This window comes from Mustela erminea, chromosome 4, assembly GCF_009829155.1.
Source record: "Mustela erminea isolate mMusErm1 chromosome 4, mMusErm1.Pri, whole genome shotgun sequence".
NCBI lineage: Eukaryota > Metazoa > Chordata > Mammalia > Carnivora > Mustelidae > Mustela > Mustela erminea.
In genome coordinates, this window is record NC_045617.1 from 115,212,011 (window position 1) to 115,228,824 (window position 16,814).

Here is a 16,814-nt window from a genome sequence, read left to right on the forward strand (position 1 = left end):
TGAAACCAAGAGTCAGACACTTAACTGACTATGCCACTCAGGTGCCCCATGTTTTCATTTAATTCTTACAAAAACCCTAGGAGATGGGTGTATTGATATTATTTCCATTTCACAGGTGAGGAAACGGAGGCACAGGGAGGTTACATAACTTACGCATGATTACTCCTAGGTGATCTGGTTCTGGAATTCTTGTTCTTCTTCAGATCAATTGGAATAAGGTTACTTTGTAACATTCTTAGGTTGTTAAAAGCCATAACAGGATGGAAAATGTCCAGGAATTGGCCAAAGTGATTGAGTATGGCCAGTGTGCAAGAAGTCTCAAAGGGGCTTCTGATAAAATAGTAAGGGAGGGGGCGCCTGGGTGGCTCAGTGGGTTAAGTCCTCTGCCTTCGGCTCGGGTCGTGGTCCCAGGGTCCTGGGATCGAGCTTCATATCGGGCTCTCTGCTCAGCAGGGAGTCTGCTTCCTCCTCTCTCTGACTGCCTCTCTGCCTACTTGTGATCTCTGTCTGTCAAATAAATAAATAAAAATCTTAAAAAAAAATAGTAAGGGAGAAACATGGGCTTCTATCAGGAAGGAGACAGCAGAGACACCTGAAGTGTCAGGTTAGAGCAGAATGAGCTGTAAGATGTGGGATCCAAGAGGATGAGCTGGTGAGAGTCCAAAGCTCTCTCTGGGGTAGGCTGGCACGAACAAGGGCTGAGAGGGAGGAAGGGGGTTGTGAGTCAGGAACCACATACCGCATGAGAGGACAAACTGAGGGAGACCAGGGATTGGAATCAGAGCTGAGGGGGAACTGAGTGTTGCTGTGGAGAAGGTGAGAGCGGTATATTTTCCCTCGGGTTCCAGCCAGGCCCTGCAGGCCTGCAATGTGGTTAGGTCTTCAGGAAATTCTCAGAGATCTACCAATTGGAACTTTCCATACAGAGCTTCCTATTTAAAATTATCCTCCTTCATACATGTATCTGTGGATCAGTCATATTTCAACGTATAAATTCAAGAGCTGCTTTTTTCAAGTTCTATTATAAGGTTTAAGAAGTGGTACCGAGTGTGCCATGCTAAAAAAGAAAACTGAGATTTCACACGTTGCCATAATGGTTATACTTAAGGAGCTGAAAAATATTTGGGATTGTCGTAATTCAACTGCACCTTTTTAAAAACAAGATGCTGACTTGTATTCAAGATTTGGGGTGACTGGCTTCAAGTAGAAAGTAGGTAGGAACTAGGCTGTTGCTTTATAATATGATACACATTCTTTGGGATAATTTAATAAAATAAGATAAAATATTTTAGAAAGTGCCCCATAATTCTGTATTTTATATGCTTTATGAATTATAATGTTGTCTAGCCAAGTATCAGTGCTTTAAAAAGACAGAATGAATTTTCTAGTTTGAACTCCTTAAGGAATGATAAAATGATAAATCATCCCTTAATTTGAGTTGTGTTCTAGATACTTTGCTCTGGGTTAGCAGAGGTCCTAAAAAATGAATGTTCCAAATCCTTGGTATGGGTTTTTTTGTTTTTCCCAAAAGGAGCGCTCGTCCCTCAGGCCAGCCCTAGCCAGGCTAAGCGCCAGCCTGCTGTATTTCAAAGCTGTTTTCCTGGGGGCTGCATCTCCTTGATGCTTGAGAGCCTTCCTCACCCTTGCTGGTTGTTTGAAGGTGCAGAGGGCCAGGGGGCAGAAAAAACATGGTTCTCTGAAGGCTGTATAGTCTTGCAAGCTGCTGTAGGCTTGAAAAACACTACTGCTGTGAAGTAGGCAAGCCTCACCTTGGGGGACAGGAGAACCCTGTGGTGACAGTTCCCCCGGTCATACCGGGGCTCTGAATCCTGCCTCCTGCTTTGGGCCGGTTTCCCTGAGCCTTGTTTTCCCACCTATAGGATAGGGGTCATAAAGTACCCACTTCACGGGATTTGTTTTGAAGGTGAAATAAGATATTTTAGCACTTTAACGCAACAAATGCCCAGTAACTGTTAGCTGGAGCGTATACAGTCAGTTGCATCTGACTGGGAGTTAGGGTCCGCAGTCAGCAAGTAATCCCTGTCCATCTGCCTCAGAAACAGATGTGAGGTTCTGCTCTTTCCATCCCATGGCGAATCCTTCTACTCACATACCATCATTGCTCAGCTGGACAACTCCAGTGGCTTCTTTTTACAAAACCTCTCTGCTTCTATGTTCATTCCCCTTCAATACAAGCTCCACATATAATAAAAGGGATTAAAAAAAATTTTTTTTTGAAAGACTTTATTTATTTATTTGACAGAGATCTCAAGTAGGCAGAGAGAGAGAGAAAGGAGGAAGCAGGCTCCCCACCGAGCAGAGAGCCCGACTCGGGGCTTGATCCCAGAACCCTGAGCCAAAGGCAGAGGCTTCAACCCACTGAGCCACCCAGGCACCCCTAAAAGGGATTAAAAAAAAAAGATTTTAATTATTTGTCAGATTGAGAGAGAGAGAGAGAGAGCACAAGCAGGGGAGCAGCAGGCAGGGTGAAAAGCAGGTTTCTCTCTGAGCAAGGATCCCAGTGTGGGACTGGATCCCGGGACCCTGGGATCATGACCATGAGCTTAACCGACTGAGCCACCCAGGGGCCCCAATAAAAGGGATCTTTTGAAAATGTTAAAATATGGTCACTTCCTTGCTTACAATTCTCTAGTGGGTTCTGCAGCGGGTGACCTGGCCTTGGCCTCCATTTCTCACCTCACTGAGGCTGCCCTGTCTTGGCCCCCTCGGCTCAATCCGGAGCACTCCCTGCCTCCATGGTGCTTCAGGGCTCTAAGCTTGCTCTTCCTTCTCCTGGGACCCTCCCATGGCTGGCTCCTTCTCATCACTTAAGTAGTGTTTTCCCTCGCAGTGGCCTTCACTTCCCATTTAGGAGCTCTCATTTCCTTTTCTTTCTGCACTTAGCATTATGTGCAGTGTTCTAAGTTGCCTGTTACCTGTGTGTCTCCTGTACTAGAAGGTAAGCTCCGTGATAGTGCAGGCCGTGTTTAAGCTTCTCACCATCGTATTGCCATATGAGCCCTGCTTTAAATGCAGCCTGGATGAAGGAGTTACTGTCAGTGTTCACTTCCTGGGGCCTCGGACTCCTCATCCTAATGCAGGGGCTGGGTCCAGAACATCTCTCAGGTACTTGCACAATGCCATGATTGTTTTAAACACTCAAGGTTCTATCTGGCCTGGGCCTTTTCTTAGGAGCTAGGCACAGGGGCCAGTGGTTTCGACTCACTTTCCGAGCTGGCGAGGTGGCTGATGGAAGTCGACACAATGGTGCTCCCCCAAATACATCATTTCACCCGCTGAACTCAATTTTTATGTTTCAAAGTCGTGGACAAAAGCTTCTTGGTATAATGATTTTCATTATGAAATCAGTGTCTCATTTCAGAGACTTTGTTTTTTCTTTTGCCATCACATTTGCCAAAGTCCTTTAAATACACTGTAGTTGTTTTTACTTTTTAAGAAATTAAAGTGGCTTTGGCATGAGTCATGATTATATTATTTAAATGTCATTTATGAACAGCGCATTGTTTTACTTAAATCATGCTTGGCCCAGGAGCCCTGTAACCTAACCCATTGTTTTTTTGGTCAAAACAACAGCTTCATCATTGAACGAAGTCTCTCTTGCTGTCAAAAAGAAAACCTGTAAAATGAAAACTGTTTTTGATAAGGACTGGAAATGCTGTTAATTAGAGATTTAAACCCCTTGTTTTCCATGAATATTTAAAAATGGAACCTGTGGCTCCATTTTTGAAGTGAGACTCAGACCGAACCTCGTTGAAAACACATTATATTTATTTTCTGTTGAAATAAAAACAGGAGGGGTGCCTGGGTGGCTCAGTGGGTTAAGCCTCTGCCTTTGGCTCAGGTCATGATCTCAGATTTCTGGGATCAAGCCCTGCATTGGGCTCTCTGCTCAGCAGGGAGCCCACTCCCCCTCCTCTCTCTCTGCCTGCCTCTCTGCCTACTTGTGATCTCTGTCTGTCAAATAAATAAATAAATAAATAAAATCTAAAAAAAAAAAAAAGAAAAACAGGAAAAATAAGTTTCAGAATTTTTTTTTTTTTTAAAGATTTTTAAAAATTTATTTGGAGAGTGAACCAGAGAGAGTATGTGGGGTGGTGGTAGAGGGAGAAGGAGAAGCAGACTCCCATGCTGAGCAGCAAGCCTAACACAGGACTCAGTCCGAGGACCCTGAGATCAGGACCTGAGACAAAGGCAGGTGCTTAACTGACTAAGCCACCCAGGTGCCCCTAGGTGTCAAAATTCTGATGCTGCTCTGGGAGTCACAAGAATGGCTAGAAGCAATAGTGAAATTACTGAAAAACTAAAAAACCTGGGGAAGTAAGTTCTCGATCTCCGTATTCCAGATCATACAGAGAAAGGACATTGATAATGATTACTTTTCTTTTAGTACAGAAACTATTTTTATCAGCTTTTTATCAGAGAAAGTGAGTGATGGAGTCACAAGGAGCTGATTTTACTTCTTTTACTTATATGTAATTTTTACACTTGAGGTAAACCAAATCAAATTATGTTCAGGGTTTTTTTCTATGTCTTTCTAGTCTTTCTATCAATAGTATTTTCTTTTTTTATATATCATACTATATATATTATATAAGATTTTATATATTTATTTCACAAACAGAGATCAAAAGCAGGAAGAGAGGGAGGAGGTAGCTGGCTTCCTGCCAAGCAGAGAGCCTGATGTGAGGCTCGATCCCAGGACCCTGGGATCATGACCTGAGCTGAAGGCAGAGGCTTTAACCCACTGAGCCACCCAGGCGCCCCTGTTGACAGTATTTTCATCTTTATTATGATAAATAGTAAATATTTTACATTCATGGCTACTCCAAAGAAAATTCATGACCCAGGAAATGTGTAGCTTTTTTTGCCTTTTATAAACAACAGTTCATGGGTCATTATCCCAACAGTCTCTTGACGGCTTCTGTATTTTAATTTTCAGAAGTGTCTGTTAATTCCTATTATACTATTGCTTTCTAACTCAAGAGCTATTCACGAAACTATGATCTTCGGGCAATACTCTTATTTCCTCATAAACTTTTGGAGGAAAGCATCTTAATACCTTTTCCACCTATTATGAAAATTTCCAGCTGAGGTGACTACACTTGAATGTTGAATTGTGTTAACCGTAAACGTCACGAGTCAACGGTGTCTTTTACTGCTTGTGGAGTGGTTGAGTTGCAGGAGAAGCAGCTGATGCTGCTGATGCATGGCTGATTTAGGTGAGGAAGGCTGTCTCACAGGATATTCCTACTGGGAGACTCATATAAATTCCTTTCTCTATGTCCTGATTCTCTCCTTTGTTTTGCCATGGGAGCAGAGCTGGAGGTTTGGAGTCTCTGTTTCATCTAAACCAGCTCAAGAAATGCACTCCACAACTGGAGATTGTCTGAGTCCTCCCCCTCCTCTGGGCTGGCTGCCCCTGGTAGAGGAATGGTGTTAGTTGATATTAATGGGGACTGTTGGAGGTCAGCCACCTGAGGGGTAATTTCCATAAGCAGTGATCTCATCTGCATGAGCTCATCTCTCTGGTTTTACAATAACTCATACTTGGAACTGCAGTTGTTGACGTGATTTGGGGGCTTAGAAGCACATGGTCCTCTCTTTAGAAGCTGGTCGTCCTTCTCACAGAGACATTTCCTGTAGTGATGGGGGGGTCCTGAAAGCTTTCTTTCCTTCTTTCTTCTCTCCTTTCCTGTCCTCTCCACCCCTCTCTCTCTTCCCCTTTTCTGTCAGATTGAGTTCACAGTTAAATTCTATCTGGTGGATTTAGTCCTGAACCGGAAACTGAAGGAGAATGTCTTGGACTCTTTCGCTAATTTCCTTTGTAAACACTAGAAAGTTTTTCTGCTTCTCCGTGAACCCTGACGGCCTCTGAAAAAGGAAGAGATTATATACTGGTTTTTTTTTTTCAAGGTTTATGAAAACTAAAACATGTTGAAATGATCTAGTCTTAGTAATGCCTATCATTTTTTTCTATTCTTGTTTGTTTTCTTTTTTGAATATGTAGAACATTAATACGCTTCCCAAAGACCAACTTACTCTTTTTGTGAATAACCAACTTACGCTGTTCTGTGAAGGGTTATCTCTCCCTTCTGTACCCCTTCTCCCAACCCTTTGTGGGTAACTTCATTAATTTCTAGTTTTTTTCCCTCTCTCTCTCTGTGCAGAAATTAACATATGCATATATATTTTCTTATTTCCTCTTTTTCTTACACAAATGGTAGTATACCATACATACTATTTTAGACTGCCTTTTTCACTTAAAAGTGCATGCAGGAAATCATGCTGTATAAGTTTAGAGGGACATCCTCATTTTTTTCACACTTGCATAGTCTCCACTTGTTTATGCACCACAGTTTACTCAAATAGTTTCCAATCTGGGGGCATTTAGGTACTTCCAGTACTTTTGCAATTACAAATAATGCTGCAGTGCATAATCTTATCATCTTCTGCATACATTTTTTTTAAATATATTGTTAGAGATATATCTTCAGGGTAGAATCCTTGAAGTTGGATTATTGGGTCAAAAGACATAGACACTCCCTTACACAGCACTTGTACTGTTCTGAGTTCCCTCTAGCATCGAACAAGGTATTGGTGTTCTTACAGCCTTCCCAACAGAATGGGTGGTCAGACGTGAATCTTTGCTAACAGGATGGGTGAGAAATGGTATCTCAGTGTAGTTTTAATTTGCATTGCACTTATTATGAAGTTGAACATTTTTCCATATATTGAAGTCCATCTCCCTTGGTTTCATTTGTGAAATGTTTCTTGTCGTTTGTCCATTTTCTTTCTTATAGGATTTTACTCTTTTTCTCTAAACTTAAAAGGTACTTTATATAAGTATATGTATAGCCATGTAGTAGTAATATATAAATATATATAATTTATATGTTAATATTAGGGACATTAGCCATTTATCTGTGTGTGGCACATATTTTCTTCTAATTCATCATCCTGTGTTTTGCCATGGAAAAGTTTAAAATAATTTTTTTTGGTCCTATTTATTACATATTTTCTTAAAAATTGGGAGTTAGAAAGCCTTTTCCCATGCCTGTGGTATGGAGTGATACCTCTTTTTACTGAGGGCTTGCCATGTAAAAAGTGCTGTGCTCTGTGCTGAGGACTTTTCATACATTAACTGAAGGAGCTCTGTGAGTTAGCAGGAAACAGCAGCTTTGGAGACCTAGACCTTGTCTATGTCTGGTTACGGAAGTTGACTAGTTTCTGGCTTCAATACCTCCCAACTGCATGACCTTGCACTTGGTGTGTTGTGAGTTCCAGTGTCCTCATCTATGAAGATGTTATCTCTAAACAGCCTTTACATCCTAGAGTTGTGAGAATTACCTGGGTTCATACATGTGAAAGGGCTTTGAACAGTTCCTGACATACAATAAGTGTTGGATCAAGATTTGATATTTAATTATTGTACCATAATATTTCAATTTTAAATATCAAGATTATAACCCCATTCTTTAAATTAAAGCAGAATTCTGACATCACCTAAATGTTGTTTATCTTTCTTTCTTTCTTTCTTTTTTTATATTTCTTTTCCTGTAGGTCTTAAAGATCACCATGACACAGTGTCTTGTTTTTTACATGCTTTGTCTTATTGTAGCTTTAATTAGATCTGAAGTTTCTGGGGAAGGGCTTAAGGAGGAAAGTTTGGGACGTGGCAAGAGCAGATCAACTGTAATTTTAAACCATCAGTGCTCATGTTTTGTTAGTTAAATATGAATTAATTACTTATAGTTATTGATGCTTCTAAAATGTGGTATTCATAGAGTAAAACTTTTTTTGTTCCTAGAGTTTACTAGAGATTGAATTCAACATTTTGTAAATGCTTATGGTTGCCAGGCTTTATGTGACCATGCTGCAAAGTTCATACTGTGTGATGTCACCTGCCTATACTAGAATCTTGTAATTTTCAGGAAGACTTCTTGGTTACCAGAGAATCATTGATAATGCCTTGTGTTGGAAAAACTTTTCACTTTTTCTTCTGCCTGCTTTCTAATGATTAATTATTGATATTTCAATTTCATTTTTAGCAGCTTAGTTTGTTGTGGGTTGTTTGGTGAATCTTGTTGTGATCTCAGTCATTGGTCTTTGAGACCTACGTCCATTGCTTTGCAAATATGAAACACCTACCTTATTTGCAGCCATTTATTTGCAAATATGAAACATCTGCTTTTATTAAAGTCACTATATGAGCCTTAACCCCCTTCTCAATTTACTTCTAAGGTGAGACTTCATTACCATTGCTGGCTTCTTCTCTTTTTTTTTTTGAGAATTTGGAATTGATGTGGTGGGCAGACAGGTTGGTTCTTTGGTTTACTTCAGTTGGCCATTGCCAAGATATTTTAAAGCTGTTGTCTTAGATTATTTAACAATTTTCCCATTCTGTTGCTGGCCTGAAAATAGAAAGTATTTTTACTTTTTATTTTAGCCCAAAACTTTGATTTTGATACTCTAGATAGTATTTTTCTTAGGTAGCAAACAATTTTAGATGATTAAGCATGGAAACTATTGTAGTCAACCCTACAAAGTTAAATAAAACTTGGCCTTTAGTTTGCTTACTTTTAAATTATTTATTTATTTATTTATTTATTATTTATTTAGAGCATGAGTTGGGGGAGGGACATAGGGACTGAGAATCTTTTTTTTTTTTTAAAGATATATTTATTTATTTTTGTGAGAGGGACAGAGAGAGAGATAGAGAGAGAGAGAACACACAAGCACGAGCAGTGTGGAGGGTCAGAGGGAGAAGCAGACTCCCTGCTGAGCAGGAAGACTTGATCCCAGGACCCTAAGATCATGGCCTGAGCAGAAGGCAGATGCTTAACTGATTGAGCCACCCAGGCACCCCCCCACCTTTTTTGTGTGTGTGTGGTGCAAAAAGGTAATTTTATTAAAGCACAATGATAGGACCCATGGGTAGAAAGAGCTGCTGCAGGGAGAGATAATTTTTTTTTTTTTTTAAGATTTTATTTATTTACTTGACAGAGATCAGAAGTAAGCAGACAGGCAGGCCGGGGCGGGGGGTGCGGTGGTGGTGAAGCAGGCTCCCCGCTGAGCAGAGAACCCAACTCGGGGCTTGATCCCAGGACCCTGAGATCATGACCTGAGCCGAAGGCAGAAGCTTAACCCACTGAGCCACCCAGGCGCCCCAGGAGAGAGAATCTTAACTTGCTCTTACAACCCTGAGATCATGACCTGAGCCAAAATCAAGAGACCAGTTTGCTTCCTTTTAAGTGGCTAGAATTGTTGTCTCTGTTTTGGTATTTTTCTGAATTTAGTTGGAGCTATCACAGTTCTTATTTTACACATTCTGCTTGAAAAGTCTTGATAGTTTTACTCTCTCACAGCACTTAATATAGAAAATATTCAGTATCAGTTGCTGATTTGATATCTTCTTTCCCATTTTTTGTTTATGTTTTTGTAATATGAAGTCATGATTAGAAACTTCCATTCATTTCAAGTTGTGATGACATCGATCATCTGTGCCCTTTTTGTCTTACAGGTTACCAGAGAGAACTTCTCTATCAGAGGGAAGATGGCTCTTTCAGTGCTTTTGGGAATGATGACCCTTCTGGGAGCACTTGGTAAGTGTGTTTAAGATTTATTTATTTATTTGAGTGAGAGAGTGCCAGTGAGTCCGGGGAAGGGCACAAGGGGAAAGAGAGTGAAACTTTAGCAGACTTCTCGCTAAGCTTGGAGTCTGACTCAGGACTTGATCTCAAGACTCTGAGATCATGACCTGAGCTGAAACCAAGAATCAGACATTTATGCAACTGAACCACCCAAGGACCCCCACTTGGTATGTGTTTTTTACTAATAGAACAAATCTTTCACGAGTGGGCTCTTATTCAGGCAAAATGGCCATGAAACTGACAGATGTGTCCCTATGTATATGGGCTCATAGGTTGCTTTTCCTATAGCCTGTCTTTAAGGGAGATTTTCCTTTTTAAATATGGTTTTAAAACACTAACAAGTAAAATGTTTTTATTTAGAAAAGATAAGCTATAAATCCTTTTTTTGTGGGAAAAGTAATAAAAAATACTTTATGATGATGGTGCAGTTGACAAGAAAAATTGGTTAGAAATACTGAGTGATTATGACATAGTTTTGTGTGTGTGTTGTTTATTTAATTTAATTTTTTTTTTTTTTTTTTTTTAGAGAGAGCACGAGTGCAGGGGTGGAGGGGCAGAGGGAGAGGGAGGAGAGTGAATCTTAAGCAGGCTCCACGCCCAGTGTGCATGGACATTTAACTCAGTGAACCATCCAGGCACCCCGACGTAGTTTTTTTCTTAGTTATACATGATCAATACAAATTTTGTATTAACACAGTCAACATAGGTTTCTTTAAGGTTATTTTTGGTGAAAAACTGTGACGGAATTAAGTAATAAGCAACCAGATTTCCTCCAGAATGGAATTTCTGTGCCGCTGATTTTGGATGATTATTTTCTCTCCTTGCACTATTGTCAGTTCTTCATTTCACCCAGAAGATTAACTAACTGTAGCAGTCAGGTTGGACAAGGCACGTGGTGGTAACAACCCCCTAATCTCAGTAGTTTAACAAGAGCTTCTTTCTCGCTCATGCTGCAAGTCCACTATTGGTCAGCAGGGGGCGCTGTAGTTCTTCCTCAGCAGACACCATTTCCCAGGACGCTCTGGGCTTCTGCGAGTCTGGGTAGAGAAAGCTGGAGGACCCCTCACCAGTAATTAGGAGCTTCAGCCTGGGTGCAGCATTTCTCCTCACTGAATCATTGTCAGAGCAGGTCACATGGCCGTCCTTAACTTCAAAAGGGTGGAAAAGTGAACTTCTCTGCATACTCAAAGTAAAAGAGGATCAGCTGTTACTGAATACTAGTAATATCTATCACACCTCAACAGTTCATAGAATGAGACATATTGGCTTCACTTCAAATTCTCTTTTGGCCTGTGTCAGGATATAGATCCATAAATAGAAAGGTTTCAGTGTTTTATTGCTTGATGATCTTTTCACCTAAATATTTATTGTTCTGTAGCAGGTATTGCCTAACGTTTTCTGTAAAGGTCTGACAGTAAATATGTTAGGCATTGCAGGCCACATAGAGTCTCTGTTGCATGCTAATTCCCCTCCCTGCCCGTCTGTCTGTCTTTCTTATCTCCCCCCCTCCCCTCCCTTTCCTTTCCTTTTTCTTCTTCTTCCTTTCTCTCCTTTCCTTCCTTTATTTTCCTTCCTTCCTTCCTTCCTTCCTTCCTTCCTTCCTTTCTCTCTTCCCTTTCCCTTCCCAAACTATTCTCAGGTGGAGGGTAGTGGAAGGGACACACGTGTAAACAGACACTAGGCTGGATTTGGCACAAGGACAAGATTTGACCAAAACGGATTTGGTCTGCAAGCTGTAATTTTCTGACTCCTGTCCTGCCGGAGAGAAATTATCCGTTTTTTCTAGTTAAGAGTGCTACAGTTTGACTGTGAACTATATGTACTTCATCTATGGCTTTAGGGCTAAGACAAGTGTGTAATGGGATCTTCCTTGGTAAATAGCTAGAACACTCCAAAAATGATAACCTTGGACAATTTAATTCTTTTGGAGTGTTGAATTCTCAACTTATAAAATAGTGAGGGGGGAGGCGCATGAATTAGATGACTTCTAAATTCCTTTCCAAATCTGATATTTTAGAAGTTGACCTGGAATTTCTTGGCCATCCTCAAGTGGGAACCATGTCTACCAGCTCGGCTGAGATGTTTATGTTGCCTCCTTGTTGCCTTTTATCCCTTTATTCCTTCTTCCATGATTATCCTTTTGTGAGTCTTTTGGTTGGGGAGAAATGTTACTGTTGGTGTTTTCTTGCTCAGTGTTATTTAGAGGACTTTATAAAGTGTATTTTATGCAGTTTTTCTCCTTTTTTCACCTAGGTTGTCAGCTTTTGTTTTAAGATGTTTCCTTGAAGCTGATCCTTACATAGATATTGATCAGAATGTGTTACACAGAACATATACGTGGCTCAAAGGACGTCAGAAATCCAATGGTGAATTTTGGGAGCCGGGAAGAGTGATCCACAGTGAGCTTCAAGGTGGCAATAAAAGTCCAGTAACGCTTACAGCTTATATTGTGACTTCTCTCCTGGGATATAAAAAGTATCAGGTACTTAATCTTTAATAAATGATGGATGGGAAATCACAAGCAAGTTACGTCTTGATAAGTCAAGAATGTGTCTGGAAACCAAAAGAGTTCTGCAATTTTACATCACATTTGAAGTCTGAGTTTGGGTACCTTTTTGCTTTTCCTTTGTTGCCATATTCTAAAATCTGAGAATGAAAATATGAACCTGCTCTTTCAGAATAACTAAGAATGCTTTCTTGTATAAATGGCATACTTGCCATTGGTAAGAGAAATCAATATGTATTTATCATTGGAAAGATTAGTTTCTTAGGGGACAGAAAATCCTTCAGAATTTGGGAACATATCCTAGCACATTTAGGTTTTGAAGAATATTTTTTTAATTTCTAAAATATCACGGAGCGATGACAGTGTCTGCTAATTTAGTACAAAAGTATACCCACACTCTAAAAATCATGTTAAAGGGGCATGGATTCTGGATGGGAATGAGTATGCATGGGAAGTTATGCTAATGAACTTATTTTTGCTTCAGAACTGTCTCAGTGATTGATGCCTTTACTGCTTTAATGGCAACAACATTTCACATGATCAAAAACAGCCATTCTTCATAGTAAGCTCCTACTGTTTCCCTAGTCCAGTCCTAGACACGTGGAAGATAAACTTTCCCTTAAGCTTAGAGGTTCAACACATGAGATCAGATATGAATAATATTTTTCTCAAACTATACTTTGTGCTCGCCTCCGAGTTCATGATATTCAGTGGTAGAAGCACTGGCAAATGTTCTACTTTTTATTTCTTATTCCTTCTAGGAAATGGTGCCTATTTACTCATAAAAACCGAAAAGCAGTGTTTTTTCTTTGTTTTTAAATCTTTCCTTTTAAAATCTTTTCTTTCTTTTTGTTTAAATCCCAGGTAGTTAACATACAGTGTGATATTAGTTTCGGGTATACAACATAGTGATTCCACACTTCCATACATCACCCTGTGCTCATCATGACAAGTGCAGTCCTTAATCCCATCACCTGCTTCACCCATCCTCCTGCCCACCTCCCCTCCGGTGACCATCAGTTTGTTCTCTACACTTAAGAGTCTGCTAATGGTTTGCCTCTCTCTTTTTTTCTTCTTCGTTCATTTGTTTTATTTCTTAGATTCCACATATGAGTGAAATCATATGGTATTTGTCTTTCTCTGACTGACTTGCTTCACTTAGTGTAACACTTTCTGGCTTCATTCATGTCACTGTAAATGGAAAGATTCCATTTTATTTTATGGCTGAGTAATATTCCATTGTGTACACGCATGCACGTGCACACACACAGACACACACGCACATATCTTCTTTATCCCTTCATCAGTCGATGGACACTTGGGCTGCTTTCATATCTTGGCTGTTGTAGACAGTGCTGCTATAAACATCGAGGTGCACGTATTCTTTTAAATTAGTACTTTTGTATTCTTAGTGCAATTGCTGGATTATACGGTAGGTCTGTTTTTAATATTCTGAGGAACCTGCATACTGTTTTCCATGACTGTATCAGTTTGCATTTTCACCGACGGTGTGTGAGAGTTCCTCTTTCTCCATATCCTCGCCCACACCTGTTGTTTCTTGTGTTGTTGACTTTACCTGTTTTGACAGGTGTGAGGTGATAACTCATTGTAGTTTTGATCTGTTTTTCCTTGATAATCAGTGATATTTAGTTCATGTTTGTTGGCCATCTGTATGTCTTCTTTGGAACAAAGTCTATTCACGTCTTCTGCCCATTTAAAAAAAAATTTATATGAGGGAGAGAACATGTGAGCAGAGGAATGGACAGAGGGAGAGGGAAAGAAGCAGACTCCCTGCTGAGCACAGGCCCAAGTACAGACTTGATCCCAAGACCCAAAGATCATGACATGCGCAGAGATCAAGAGCTGGATGCTCAACCAACCAAGCCATCCAGGCACCCTCCTCCACTTTTTTTTCTTAAAGCCTTTTTATTTTTAAGTAATCTCTTCACCTAGGATGGGACTTGAACTCACAATCCTGAGATCAGGAGTGCATGTTCCATGACCAAGCCAGCCAGGTGCCCCTCTTCTGCCCATTTTTAATGGGGTTATCTGGGTTTTGGGTGTGGATTTGAATCCGTTCTTTATATATTTTGGATACTAATTCTTTATCAGGTATGTTGTTTGCAAATATCTTCTCCCATTCTGTAGACTGCCTTTTAGTTTTGTTGATTGTTTCTTTGGTGTGTGGAAGCTTTTTATTTTGATGTAGCACCAGTAGTTTATTTTTGCTTTTGTTTCACTTGCCTCAGGAAACATATGTAGAAAGAAGTTGCTACGGCCGAGGTCAAAGAGATTACTGCCTTTGTTCTCTTCTAGGATTTTTATGGTTTCTGGTCTCACATTTAGGTCTTTAATAAATTTTGAATTTATTTTTGTGTATGGTACACTTTCATTCTTTTGCATGTGGTTGTCCAGTTTTCCCAACAGCATTTGTCAAAGAGACTGTCTTTTTCTCATTGGATATTCTTTACTGCTTTGGGGAGATTAATTGACCATATTGTTATTGCTGGTTTATTTCTGGGATTTGTATTCTCTTCTGTTGATCTAGGTGTCTATTTTTGTACCAGTACCATACTGTTGTTGTTTTTTTTTTTTAAGATTTTATTTATTTATTTGACAGAGAGAGAGAGATCACAAGCAGGCAGAGAGAGAGGAGGAAGCAGCCTTCCTGCTGAGCAGAGAGTCCCATGCGGGGCTCGATCCCAGGACTTGAGATTGTGACTTGAGCTGAAGGCAGAGGCTTCAACCCACTGAGCCACCCAGGCGCCCCCAGTACCATACTGTTTTGATTACTACAGTTTTGTAATATAACTTGAAGCCTGGACTTGTGATGCCTCCAGATTTGCTTTTGTTTTTCAAGATTGCTTTGGCTATTTGGGGTCTTTTGTGGTTCCATACAAATCTTCAGATTGTTTGTTCTAGCTCTGTGAAAAATGCTGTTGGTAGGGATTGTACTTTTGATGGGGATTGTACTAAATATATAGATTGCTTTGGGTAGCGGGGACATTTTAACATTATTTGTTCTTTTACTCCATGTGAGCATGGAATGTCTTTCCACTTCTTTGTGTTTTCTTCATCAGTGTTTTATAGTTTTCAGAGTACATGTCTTTCATCTCTTTGGTTAAGTTTATTCCTAGGTATCTTCTTCTTTTTGGTGCAATTATAAATAGGTATGATTCCTTCATTTTTCTTTCAAATGCAGTATTATTTTCAAAATGAATAGCAAATCTTTAAATGTCAGTGATCATCCTTGATTCCCATGGCCCAGGACAAAGTCAGACACTTAAACACACACTGAAATTATTTTTTGAATGAATGTTTGGAAATACTTTTTGTTTAAAAAATGTGTGGTAATGGGTTACTTTGTATAGTAAAACATATGTTTTTCTTTTCAAGCCTAATATTGATGTGCAAGAGTCTATCAACTTTTTGGAGTCTGAATTTAATAGAGGAATTTCAGACAATTATACTTTAGCTCTTATAACTTATGCACTGTCATCCGTGGGGAGCCCTAAAGCCAAGGAAGCTTTGAATATGCTGACTTGGAGAGCAGAACAAGAAGGTATTGCATGGGGTTGTTTGAGATTGTTAGACTGCTATGCATTATGAAATATACAAAGTATGTGAGAAAGTTTTGTAAGCCAGATAGGAAGTTGCTAACATTTACCTCTTCTGAATGGGATGATAAATGAAATGCAGATGAGATCAGATGAGTCTGACATGGCTGCTTCTGCTCTCCCTGTGTTTTCTAGAGAATTTCAGGGCTTGTGTGTTTCCTTGTTTTAGATATGTTGTGCCCTGTGTCAGTTACCTTTTGAGCTCTTTGATACCATTTCTGGTTTGGTGGCCTTGAGTGGTCATTAGGACAAAAAGTTGTAGAGAGACGTGGGTTCAAATTCTAGTGCTACTTGCTTTTCTGAGCTTAAGTTTTCCTTACTATAAAATGGGAATAACAACTAGCAAATGTTCAAAATTTGAACTAAAATGCTATTTAATAGAAATGCAAATGCTGAAAAATGCTGTTAGTGAGTTGGATGACTTTTTTTTTTTTTTTAAAGATTTTATTTATTTATTTGACAGAGAGAGATCACAAGTAGACGGAGAGGCAGGTAGAGAGACAGAGAGGCAGGCAGAGAGTGACCTATAAGTACTGAGCAGAGAGCCCGATGCGGGACTCGATCCCAGGACCCTGAGATCATGACCTGAGCCGAAGGCAGCGGCTTAACCCACTGAGCCACCCAGGCGCCCTAATTTTTTTTTTTTTAAATGGGCTACAACAAGAAAAAAAGTGCAGGTGTTGCTACTTCCCAGAGGACCTCTATGGTTGGGATCCAGGTGTGTGTGTGTGTGTGTGTGTGTGTGTGTGTGTGTCTGTGTGTCTGTGTGCACGTGTGCACACACGTGTGAGAGAAACAAGGGTAGACAGACAGAGATGGGGACGAGTGGGCAGAAATAAGTAATGTCCACCGATTTGAAGCCTTGTTAATTCAAGAAAGGATAAATGTTGAAAGTGCTTAGAGATTTTTTTAAGACTGTAAAAACATTGCATTATTGTTAGCAGTAATTTAGATTGCATTCTTATTATCTTTACTGCCTTTTGCAGTGCTGGGCACTAGATTGTTACCTGGAGACTGTAG

At 39.9% G+C, this 16,814-nt stretch overlaps 1 protein-coding gene across 2 annotated transcripts in view; it reads left to right on the forward strand.

Moving 5' to 3' along the window:
* CD109 (CD109 molecule) overlaps nt 1–16,814 on the forward strand; it is a 130,116-nt gene that overhangs the window by 96,849 nt on the left and 16,453 nt on the right. For both annotated transcript variants that reach the window (XM_032340479.1, XM_032340478.1), the window contains exons 24-26: nt 9,542–9,623; nt 11,925–12,153; nt 15,574–15,739. In XM_032340479.1, the coding sequence (XP_032196370.1) occupies nt 9,542–9,623; nt 11,925–12,153; nt 15,574–15,739 (477 nt within the window). The remainder of the gene's footprint in view (nt 1–9,541; nt 9,624–11,924; nt 12,154–15,573; nt 15,740–16,814) is intronic.